The 12,896-nt window shown below is 35.3% G+C and overlaps 2 protein-coding genes across 2 annotated transcripts; both read right to left on the reverse strand.

Moving 5' to 3' along the window:
• Positions 1-1,387: 1,387 nt before the first annotated feature.
• Positions 1,388-4,547, reverse strand: LOC106627257 (putative inorganic phosphate cotransporter). The gene is made up of 4 exons (XM_014247322.3): positions 4,343-4,547; positions 2,928-3,064; positions 1,783-2,868; positions 1,388-1,722 (listed from the first exon to the last, which is right to left on the reverse strand). The coding sequence occupies exons 1-4, from the start codon at positions 4,374-4,376 to the stop codon at positions 1,534-1,536; spliced, it is 1,446 nt and encodes a 481-aa protein (XP_014102797.2). The 5' UTR covers positions 4,377-4,547; the 3' UTR covers positions 1,388-1,533.
• A 2,375-nt stretch (positions 4,548-6,922) lies between these two features.
• Positions 6,923-10,528, reverse strand: LOC106627250 (putative inorganic phosphate cotransporter). Its single transcript, XM_014247313.3, has 4 exons — positions 10,317-10,528; positions 8,503-8,639; positions 7,343-8,428; positions 6,923-7,272 (listed from the first exon to the last, which is right to left on the reverse strand). Exons 1-4 carry the CDS (start codon positions 10,336-10,338, stop codon positions 7,036-7,038), a joined length of 1,482 nt encoding a protein of 493 aa, XP_014102788.1. The 5' UTR covers positions 10,339-10,528; the 3' UTR covers positions 6,923-7,035.
• Between the last annotated feature and the right edge of the window lie 2,368 nt (positions 10,529-12,896).

Below are 12,896 nucleotides of genomic sequence, written 5' to 3' on the forward strand. Positions count from 1 at the left end.
CATTTTCATCACAACAACATCAGATTAGAAGAGAGTATTATCACACGCTAGCTTGGATCCGCAGCCTCTGAATTCCCAAAGACCGCTTTTGAATATAAAAGCAATATAAACCGTTTTCCACGGCACAAAACACAAAAGTTTACTTTATTAAAACACTCATTGCGTTTTTTATTATTATTATTACGTGTATTAATTTTTTTTTTTTTTTAGAAAAGTTATTTTCATAATACATTTTAAAAATTATTTAATTTGTAGTAGCACTACTTTGCTTTACTAAAAAAAATACAATATATATTTTTTAATCTATAGGTCTGAAAAGCATCAGCTTATATTATTCATTATTCAAAATTCATACTTATAGCCCAATTGCGAAATATTTAATATATTAAAAAATATTTATTTTTTACCTATTTTCGATTAACTTCGTTATAAATAACACCTACTATATAAACACATACTCACGCAAATTTATAAAGGCACGTATACTAACTAATATGTGTATGCTAGAATTGAGTTAATATATAAATTTTTGAGAGAGCGCAATAGAAGAATAAAAAACGCTTTAAACAAGCGGTTAACTGTTAAAGATCCGGCATGAAACGGTTAACTAACAATGTTTGAAAATCAAAGCTTCGCGTTTAACATGCTAGTTTGTACATAGTAAAGAAGCTTTTTGCACGAGTACACGGAAACTATCTTTCTCCGGTAGTAATATTGTATATTGAAAGCTTTTGGCTAAATAAAAAGCTTATAAAAAAACAGCAACTTTTCAAAAAAAGGTTTACATTTACTTACTAAGTTAAAAATTTATTTGTTGCATAATTTGTAGAGAAGTATGCTATATTAAACAGGACAAAATTTCTGTAAATTGTGTAAAAATCGGCAAAATTTTTATTAATTTTCACGTAACGGTAACACCCATTTGGTTTCGTCTCTGACATTTCGTGTCCAGAACACTAAGTGTATATATTAAAAATAGAAATTTTCTCCCCGTAATAGAAAAAGGGCGCACTAAAATATCATAATTTAATATATACTTTTAAAGGGTGTTTTTTAGACAACTAAGTCTTTTAGACAGCTGTTACTTGATTTATACTCAGTTTATTTTGGCATTTCACAATGAACAGACCAACTGTGGAACAACGTTTGCCAATCGTGATGGCCACCGCTTTCGATTATCACAAGAAAATTTTGTTCAGTGATGAAGCTCATTTTTGGATATGTTAATAAGCGTCGCATCTCGAGTTCAGATGCCGTTACATCCTCGGGAATCCTATGTCCTATTTCTTCAAAAATGAAATTGTTAAAGTCATGATCGGACGACTTTTGGCGCCAACAAGACGGCGCTACAAGCATGGCAAACCTTCATCTTTATAATAAAGCTAAATTCTTGACTAAAACACTAAATTATATGCGTTTTATTTCTTCTTGAAAACCACAGGTTTAAAAAAACACCCTTTACATTTCTAAGAAGTAGGTGTGCAAAAGTATTTTTGATATAACATAGATTTACATCCTTAAAGTTAGAGCTCATCAACTGCTTATAGCTGGAATATACTCTTTATGCGGCAGCTCGGAATTTTTATCACTTTTCTTCGATAGATAATCTTTATCATCCCAGGGCTGTAGGTCCATCTTGCCAAAAATCAAATAGAACAAGTTACCCGAAGCAAAGACGACGGCTGATATTATGAAGACTAACTGCCACTGTACGCGATTATGCTATAAATTAAAAACAAAAATTAATAATTTTTCAACCCGCACAAAATCACTTTGGCACACCTCATCCTTCACCACCAGACCGACTAGCAGCGGCGTGAGTATCGGTATCACATTGGCAGCTGAGTTCACGATGCCCATAAGAATTCCTGCATGATTCGGCGAGAGATCAATGGTGTTCAGAGCGCTGCCGATAGTAGCACCAGCGTTCAAGCCCACACTTAGCGTCATTAGAACAATAGCAAAACTCGTCTGCCCCTCTCCGAGGAGTCCAATGCATACGAGACCGGTAGCCGGTATCCAAAAGGCGATTGTATTGAAAGTCTTGCGTATAATAGTGAGTGAGACCATCTTACGATTGAGTAGCACATCCGAAACAACCAGATAAATGTAGGACATGCACCACATTGCCAAATAAGGCAGCGCCGAGTACAAAGCGTTGCTCTTCATGTCCATATTCAGCACACCCTTCATATAAGAAGGCAGTTCAGCTTGCAGCGTCGAGAAACCCCAAGAATGCGCGGAGCGAGCCACTACTAAGGCCCAAAATGGCAACGAAGTCAATATAGCATGCCAAGGCACTGGAATCGTTTGTTCTACTTCATCCGACTCCACTTTTTTCGTACTATTCTGCGAGGACACTATGTAATCAAGTTCTGCGTTTGTAATAAATTGCGACTCTGCTGGTTTATTGGCGGCTAAGAACAACCAAGCGAGGCACCAAACTAAACCCAAGGCACCAGATACATAGAACAATCCTGGCCAACCGATGCTTGAGGCCGCAATTAAGCCGCTTATGAACATGGAGAGCAACGTACCGCATTCAATGCCCGTATTGGCCAGCGCGCCCAATCGATTGCGTTCACTCACCGGACACCAGGCTGCGAGATGTGCGTGTATGCAGGGAAAGAGAAACCCTTGAAAGAGTCCCTGTACAATACGTATGCCACAGTAGATACCCCAACCGCCCCAATTAACGCAGAGCGGTGGCAGAAGAGCAAATAATGAAGAGCCTAGTGTTGAAATAAACATCGTACGTTTGGCGCCCAAGCGACGGCAGAGATAACCACCGGGGAATTGTGTAATAAAATTACCCCAGAAGAAGCTCGACAATATATACGATTTCTGCATGTCACTCCACTTGTATTCCTGAAAAGAGACAGATGTTTATTAAATAAATATATCAATAGATAATTATTTATTCTTACCGGAAAGTTGGGATTTGTAGTCGCCGCATCGGTCATCGCCACCACAGCTACTCCTGCATTGAATTTGGCAACATAATTTACTATGATTGAAGTGAATAGCAAGAAAATTTGTACGTGACGTTGCCCGAGACATGGCACTGAAACAGGAAATGGGAAACGAAAGATTGATTAGCTTTATGCTTGACATTTTTCCATACACATTAACACAAAGTTTTATAAATAATTTCATATGACTTAGAGGCTAGCAAAACCATCTTCGGCCATAGTACGCTGTACTAGTTTATGAAATATAAATTAACAATGAAAGATTCTTCGCCTGCTTTGAGAGCTCAGAACTGTTTTGTGGACTTAGTTGAATATTTTTGGGTCGAAATATGTACTGAAAAGACTGATCGTTCGGTTCTCATCAATTCGGTTAGAGCTATCTAATAAAATAATTAGAAAATATGGTCGGTTCGACAACTATTAGTTACACCAATATTTTTGGCACACTTTCTCCTAAACGGCTTTAGTGCGGCTTTAGTCAAAACGTTTTTAGAGCAAACTATAAGAATCCCAATGTTCTAAATTGATTAACATTACAAGATAGAACAAACTATCATAGCTGCAATGACAAATTTACCGCACTTCATAGAGTTTTGAATCAGAAAGGAAACGCTTGACAATAATTGAGTCCATTATATTGGAGACTTTGCGCGTTTGCTTCGCGTATACATTTCACTTTGTATTGTACAGTAATCTCAAATAAATAAGATGTTCACCAAAAACATTCAGAATATTTCACAAAACATATGCCAAGCACTGATTATAAATTTTGACTTCAGATTCCAGCAGTCATTGATCACTTAGGAATTTTATAATCTTTAAAAACAAAAAATTTTGTTTGAAACAGGCATAGCTTTTTATTCATTCGGTGTAACCGAACTCCTCTGACTATGCTGACGTTAGCAATATTTTTTTTATTTCGTTGAACTTCAAACTATTTTATATATTTTGCATTTGTAGGCTTAAAGTAAATCCATCACTTCCTTAATATTTTTCATGAACTCATTTTTGGTCTGTGTAAATAATTTTTAGATACGAGGGGTCAAAACACGGCTAGGCTATTCTTGTTATTATGTAGATCCGCATTATGCTGTGCATTTCAAGCGAAGCATTTTTCAAAACCAATTCTTCGACGGCTGTGGTTGTATTTGCGCCTTTTTCCACCAATCAAATATATCATTCATATTCACCAAGCTTCATACTGTGATGCATGTATACATATGTGTTTATATATAATATTATCAAACAATATATTTAAATTCGTGCGTTTAATAACTTTTTCGATTGTAATTTTATTTTGACAAATTAAAATTCATACGACCTTGAGCCAACTTAGCACTATGACACTAATATTTTTAATAATTGCATACAATTTATTTCCGTTGCTTTCCGTTTATCAATCATGTTTGAATTTTTTTGATTTCCCTTAGTTTAATTACACTTCGTTTTCAAATATGCGTAGTCAGTTCCACACAAGCTTCATTCGTCTCTAAATTCCAGGCCCAAACTGAAATCAAATTTTCTAACAGCGCCAATTTTCAGCTTCAATCTTTTAACCAGTTCATCTCATACGCAGTTACAGTAATTAGGAGTTTTTTTTTTTATTTATTTCAAAAATTACAGCAGCTCTCAACAATGCCGCCACACTCATTCACATTTGAGCGTGCAGCTGGAAATAAAAACAAATTCATGTAGAAAGCTTATTAGAAAGCGAATATATTGCATACTTGTTTATTAGGTTAATACTATGCATTATATATATATACATAATATATATTATAAATACTATATTTATATATGTATATTTATCGTTTTTAATATTTAAAGATTTTAGACAATCGAAAAGAGACTACAAGGAGCGAAAGTCTGTATTTCGGAGAGTTCAATGTCCTTATAAATTCAGCTTTAGATCAGCGGTTTGGTTAGTCAGTAAATGTAATGAGTAAACTAAAATAACTCAAATAAATGACCTATATTTTCTGGTGCATTTGTTATAGCGCACAACTGTTTTGGTTTGGCGACAACTGGAACTCTCTGGCATATGTTAACAATGCATAACTTGGCTGTGAGCTTTTGAAAAAGTATTTATAAAATGTAATAACTAGAAATATATATTTGAAGGTTTAAGCGTAATCAAATAATTCTGCTGATTTGAACCGAAATCGCGTGTTGATTTTTTGTTGTAATTTTTATGAGCACCAATTATTGCAATTTTCAAATTTCGCTCTTTGATGCGCTCTTCTTAGCAGTTTAGTTTATTATACCCTGAACAGATGTAGTTTGTAACACCCAGATGGAAACGTCGGAGACCATAAAAGTAGATGATCAGCCTGACGAGCTGAGTTGCTCTGTCTGTATATACGCGAACTAGTACCTTAATTTTTGAAATTTTGATCTGAAATTTTGCACACGTCTTTCTCTCTTCAAGAAGCTGATCATTTGTCGGAACCGGCATCGGGACACTATAGCATATAGCTGCCATATAAACTAAACGATCGGAATCAAGTGCTTGTGTGGAAAATTCTTTTATTTGACGAAAGATATCTCTCAGATAAGCAGAAATTGTTCGAATCCAGTTACTATAGCATATAGTTGGCCGATCAAAATTAAGTTTTTGTAAAGAATTTTTGTATTTGTGAAAGGTATGACAGCTATGGCGCATAGAAAGTTAACGTTTCTTGTTCTTGTTTTTGATTGAGATATTCTCGAAAACTGGTCGACGTAGTTCTTACCACTCAAAATACAGATTTTTATTCACCGTTGACCGCTACTTATGTTTTCAAGTACTACGCCCTCTGTAGCCCTTAGAAATACATTGAATTATATTCCCTTCTTGAATAAAGCTTTTAACGTAATAGAAATGACATAAGCGAAGGCAGTAGCAAATATTAAGCTAAAGTAAATTGCTTTACCTTAATTGCCAACAATTAATTTGTTTACATTTTGGCAATTTAGGTAAATTTTGTTCTCCAAACCTGATCGTAGAAAGCGTAATGACTTGCAATGAGTGCAAAGTGATTCGGTGTGTACTTATTTATACAGCAAATCAAATATCTAACAAGTTTTGCTAGAAATACAGTATTCTCGGCAATTAGATCTCCAGTATATCATATTCAGCATTAGGTCACACAAATATATTAAACTGAGAATAGTCTTAAAATGTTTATATTGCCGAAAATACTCCTTAACACAAAACCTTAAACTTGATAACATTATTGCAAATCTGATTTTATTATAACAACTTTTTTGCATAAAATATTGTTAACAGGTGGCAACACTTCTCAAAAATATCTCAACATTAAACTTACTCAAACTTCTTTAGTTTGTTGCTCTTATTATTATATAAGTTTTTCTTTATTCTGCCAATTGAATTATATAAAAAACTACAAGAGTGGCAACCCTTCTTTAAAGCATTTGATAACATAACACGGTATTTCTTAAAATGTATTTCAATGCCCAATTTGTAATTGGTTTTGTGTTACTAATTAATTTGTATTATATTTTTAACAGGTGGCAACCCATCAAAAATACAAGTTCCACTTTAAGTCATGTTTCATTAACTTAGCTTCCAAACAGGTGGCAACGCTACGCAAAATGTAATTCAACTCTCACAGTTTTTGCGTCACCCATTTAACACGTAAATGTGTCATTAACTTCACTTAAAAAATTTTTACGGATGGCATTCCTTTAATTTGAAAATATTTAGTAAAATTAAATGGCGAATGTTATGTATTGTATATTGTACACAAAATGCATCAAAAAGCTTTGCTATAAAGACATGTAGTATGCAGTGTCTGCCGTTAGCTTTATACGATAGGTACGAGTAATTAATAAAAAAAAATGTGTCTAAAATTTAAGTTCATCAACCTAAAATCGCTTAGCGTAATAAATGAAACTGTCTGTAAATTATAATATTCACACATTCAAGACGACAAAAAAACAGATTTTTTTTTTTCAAATTGATATATTTTTGTCTTATAATATTTACCATTATTCGTTACAACTAACTCTATATTAACATATTTACATACATAAACACACTTTAAACTACCGGCAGTTCTTTTCACGCAAGTACACTTGCTGCTTTTTCGGGTTCCACACTTCGTGCTTTTTGCTGCATCACCGACTTCTCACTCTTTTCCGCTGGTGGTTTGACGTCAAACACGCTTTTAGACCGCAAGAAATCCGGATTGTCCCAAGGCTGTAGTTCCATTCTGCCGAAGACTAGGTAGAACAAATTACCGGAGAAGAAAATGACCGAAGATATGATGAACACTATCTGCCATTGAGTGCGGCTATGCTAAAGGTACGAAAAAGAAGAAAAATTAATGAATAGTTGCAAAAATGCTTGCCTGATATTCAGCACTTACTTCCTCTGTAACTAACACACCAACCAGCAGTGGCGTGAGTATCGGTATCACATTAGCCGCTGAATTCACAATACCCATGAGAATTCCCGCATAATTCGGTGACAGATCGATGGTATTCAAAGCGCTGCCGATGGTCGAACCCGCATTTATACCCACATTAGCAGTCATTAGCACTATGGCCAAGGTCTTTTGATCCACATTCAAAAAGCCAACAGCAATCAGACCCACAGCTGGACCCCACAGTGCCAATGAGTTGAATGTCTTACGTATAGCAGTGAGCGAGAGTAGATTACGATTGAGCAGCACATCCGACACAATCAGATACACATAGGACATGCACCACATAGCCAAATAAGGCAGCGCCGAATAGAGAGCATTTTTCTTCATGTCCATATTAAGTACACCTTTCATATAAGAGGGAATTTCTGCTTGTAGCGTCGAGAAACCCCATGATTGCGCCGAACGTGCAATTACTAAAGCCCATAATGGCAGGGATGTTAAAATGGCACGCCATGGCACTGGTACCTTACGCGGCACTTCGCCCGCCTCTAATTCCTTGGTGACATTCTTTTCGGCATTAATATAATTGAGTTCTTCGGTTGTGATAAATTTCGATTGATTCGGTTCATCGGCAGCTAAGAAAATCCACGCGACACACCAAACTAAACCCATGCCACCGCCGACGTAAAACAGACCCGGCCAACCGATGCTAGAGGCCGCGATTAGACCGCTTATGAACATAGAAAGTAACGTACCGCATTCAATGCCCGTATTGGCTAACGCGCCCAATCGATTGCGTTCGCTCACCGGACACCAGGCTGCGAGATGCGCATGCACACAGGGGAACATAAAACCTTGAAAGAAGCCTTGAACAACACGTATGCCACAGTAGATACCCCAACCGCCCCAACTGACACACAATGGCGGCAATAGGCCCATAACTGAGGAGCCTAGTGTTGAGAGAAGCATAGTGCGTTTAGCGCCGAAACGTCGACATAGATAACCACCGGGAAATTGCGTGATGAAATAACCCCAAAAGAAGCTCGACAGAATATATGACTTCTGCATATCGGTCCAATCATATTCCTAGAACCAGAGTTAGTGCAATAATTAATGAAAGTTATTTGCGGATTAAGTAACTTAAAGTATTCTTTATTTACCGGAAAGTTAGGATTTGTCGTTTCGGCATTCGTCATAGCAACAACAGCAACACTGGCGTTAAATTTAGCAACATAATTCACCACAATCGAGGTGAATAGCAGGAATACTTGTAGATGACGCTGGCCGAGCAGCGGGCCTAGAGCGGCAGTAAGATAATTAGTATTTTTTATAATATTTATATTGATTATCTTGTTGCTATTAATACATATACAAGATGTATTTGTTACTCGAACATAACGCTCGTTTGTAGATTACGATTTGTGGTTGCCTGTGGTCAGTAGTCAAAGGTTGCCACTTCAGTTGTATTGTAAAATATATTATATATTTTTATTAATGCTAATCTTTATAAGCTTTGGATCACAATGCCAATTTTCATAGTGATTTATATGGCAAGTAATAAACTTGTTACCTTTTTTGTTTAGTCAATTATATTAACTTTTTTTGCAATAAGCATATATGGGAATTTACCAAGTAATCTAACACTAATCGATATGTTTATATGTATGATACTGAATTTTTCTTTTTTATTGTATATAATTACATATTAACTTCTTGTTTTTAATCCAACATCTTAACAATTCATTTGTTAGCACCAGAGAACTTTATTAATAGAGAGAGAGATGCTTTCTGCTGCGACAGTGTCTCAGATCCTATTATTTCTATTGTATGGTATTTATTAAAGGAACTTATGTTCTAAAATGTGCACGTTAGCTTTGAAGAGGGAAAAAGCAAGAGTCTCAACATGCCTTATATATCGACTCAAAGGTTTTTCGGAGCGCAGCTATCTTCAGAGTAACCATCCACTCCGATAGTTCAGCAGCGATATTAGCCTTGAGTGCGCTGACTGTGCGCGTAAACGGTTGTCGAGACTTCTTATCGGGACGTATAGAAAAGTCTTCTAGTCGAGGGTAAAGCGATAAAGTTGGCACACTTCACTCTCAGCAAAATTTACTTTTCAATGGTTGTCGGACTGTCCTAACTGGACACTGTTTGATCCAGATATATTCGGTAAGATTGAAAATCTCTCCGGATGTCAACTTTTTCAGCTATTTGAGAGAAGATGAGATAGAATCAACCCAACACTTCCTCCTCGAATATCCCGCTGTTGTCAGATCAAGGCAAAAACACCTCGTAGCTCGTACTTTTAGACATCCAGGTGAAATAGCGAAATTAAAAAGAAGCACCTAAGCAGATTTGTGATAAACATAACAGTCTTAGTGTGATCCCCCGTCACGCTGACGAATGTCAAATGTCCTTCAAGAAAAGTTAGCTTAATGAACTCTAGAATTGACTCAAAAACAGCGCCGATAATCCAAAAGTTTTAGTAAAAAGTATTAAAATATTTTACTCTAAATAGACACGATCAACTCTGAAAATATATACCATATACATATACAAGTACATATATATCTACATTTTAAGTTTTGCTTAGCGCTTCCTTCGACAATTTAATGTTTTTCGATAAATGGAGCAGCCTACAAATTTAAGGCCGACTCTAAACGAGTGATGAATTATGTAAAAAGCTTATCATGAGAAAAATACGCTTGGCGGTTTGCCATTGACTGCCGCGTGTTTTTTGAATATTGTTGAGAAGAAACTCAGATCCTTAGTAGTTTGGGAAGTAAGCTTCTCAAACTACTAGGTCTATACAAATTATACATACATAACACATTTTACTCAAGGATCAAAAAACAGGCAACATTCTCAAGCCCATCTCAACTACCCGTCTACAAAATTATCATTTTATCTATACTTTCTGCAAAATCTCAAAAAAAATTCTAATTTTTCACATCCATCACACTTATTCATTTACCTTTATTTATATCTGCGGTCATTTTGTCAAAACACTTTACAAGTCCAACTAAAACCTTATTATCCTCGATTGGGTATATCTGGTGTACGCGAGAACTGACCAACCAGCTGCTAAGGCAATCGAACACGAACTCGTCTGTAATACGCTAAACAGAAATGAGCAAGCTTTTTGCAGCCGATTTTGCCTACAAACGATTACTAATAAAACAATCTTTTAAGGTTTTTATTAAATATATAAATCAAAATCTCGACCATTGCACGACCGCGATAACCAAAACCAATCGAGCATGCGTAGAATACTTATGTACTATGTAGTATATGTATATATGCTATAGGTATAGGTATATAAACACCACTATATATTTGTGTGTGTACTTTGATTTGCTGATTACGTTGAATGGGTTACTAATCCCCACCAAACTATGGTGTGTTATGGGTAATCATTACATTTCCCATGCAGTTGTTGTAATCGTCAAGCGCGTCAATAATACAAAGTATACTGAACTTAATAACTTGGATGTGCAGAGAGATATGAGTGCTTATGGAGTTGGTAAACAGTCTCAACAACTGTGAAGTGGACTGCACCGGTAGCGATGTAAAGGCACCATTTTTATCAGGTTTTCATTAAGCGTGTAATCGTATGGGGTAAAGCAAAAAATTAGCGTTTATTATAGGCATAGGTTACATACAAATTAGCTTCTAAAGCGAAGTGTCAATAGATGTTAAAAAAAATATACATATACTCGTATATACATACATACTCGTATGTTTATACAAATCTCTTTTTATACCCTGAACAGGGTATATTAAGATTGCCACGAAGTTTGTAACACCCAGAAGAAAACGTCGGAGACCCTATAAAATGTATACATAAATGATCAGCATGATGAGCTGAGTTGATTTAACCATGTCCGTCTGTCTGTCTGTCCGTCTGTCCGTCTGTCTGTATATATACAAATTAGTCCCTCAGTTTTTATGCTATCGATCTGAAATTTTGCACCTTTCCTTTTCTAATAAAGAAGCTGCTCACTTGTCGGAACGGCCGATATCGGACCACTATAGCATATAGCTGCCATACAAACTGTACAATCGGAATTTGTATGAGAAACTCTTTCATTTGACAAGGTATCTTCACGAAATTTGGCATGGATTATTATTTGAGGCAACAATGAAATATCCGAAGAAATTATTCAGATCGGATGACAATAGCATATAGCTGCCATACAAATTGAACGTTCGAAATCAAGTTCTTGTACGGGGTCTTTGTATTTGTGAAGGGTATTATAGCTTCGGCACCGAAGTTAACGTTTTTTCTTGTTCTTTTTAACACTGTAACAATACATTATTCGTATCATATCAAGGATTTGCATACCCGAACTTTATCGTTTTTTTTTGTATTTATGTACATAAACACACACAGAACGCATGAATCAAATACAGGTGTTTCACATTTGATTTATGCTGGTTTTTTTCTATATCAATTCATATTTATAATCGACTTGATTTAAAGTTAACTGTCAGATTTGCATACGTGTTTGGTTGACATCTCAGTCAACTGGTGGAATCTGAATCACAGCTCGTAAAAGTGAAACGCAAAATGAAATTTCATTAATCGCAATGCGTAGGTATTATTTATAAGCACAAATTCCAATGGGTTTTCCCGATTTGCAATTATTTTTAATCAACACTGGTTGCTTATTTACTTTATTACTTTCTTAAGCCAAACAATTAACAAATTTATTATGATGACATTGTTTTTTTTTTTTTGATAAATTATGAATAGTATGAAAAACAGACAAGGAGCAGCTAAGTGGGAACACAGCTGAGCTTAAGAACTAAAGGCATATTAAATATTTTCAGGGGTTTTCCAGATTTTCGTGTTCAATATAAAATCTGAAAAAATAAAATCATTATATGTAGCTGACGGATCACATTTTAAGCAGCAATCGACAGATTATCCAAGAACATGCTACTACTTAACTTTGTTAAGATACCTTACATATTTTCCAAGATATGCGGTATATAGTCAACTGAAAGTTTGCTAATCATCATATGAGATATACGTGGACTAAAGGAAGTACTCAACTTTTGTCTATTATTTTCCATCAGACCACACTAGAACTAAGAGAACATGTGCACTTACTTTCATTACGCGGCATACCTAGAGTGACAGCTAAAAAAGGCAATTTTAGAAAATTCAATACAAAAAATGCTATATCAATTGTTTTAAATTTTTTAATGGCATATTTATACATATTTTAAGAATGCACAATAAAAATTTTGAACAAAAAACTAAATAAATATTTTGCACAATCTCCAAACAATCTTTACTAAAACATATGGCCGCAATGACCTACGGTCGAAAAAAAATACAAACTGACAAAATTTTGGCATTCAACAAAAAAGGTTGAATTTTACCTAAAATTTCGTTTTTTTTTTTAATGGTTAATGATACCTCTTTACAGAAGGATGATGCATAACAAATAGTATTGACTCGTGACTACCGACAGCAAACATAATTAATACGTTATTGCAGACGGCCGCAAAGAAAATAATCTGAAATTTGATAAGTGCAATTGTA

The sequence above is a fragment of the Bactrocera oleae genome, chromosome 4 (genome assembly GCF_042242935.1).
Source record: "Bactrocera oleae isolate idBacOlea1 chromosome 4, idBacOlea1, whole genome shotgun sequence".
In the NCBI taxonomy this organism is placed as follows: Eukaryota; Metazoa; Arthropoda; class Insecta; order Diptera; family Tephritidae; genus Bactrocera; species Bactrocera oleae.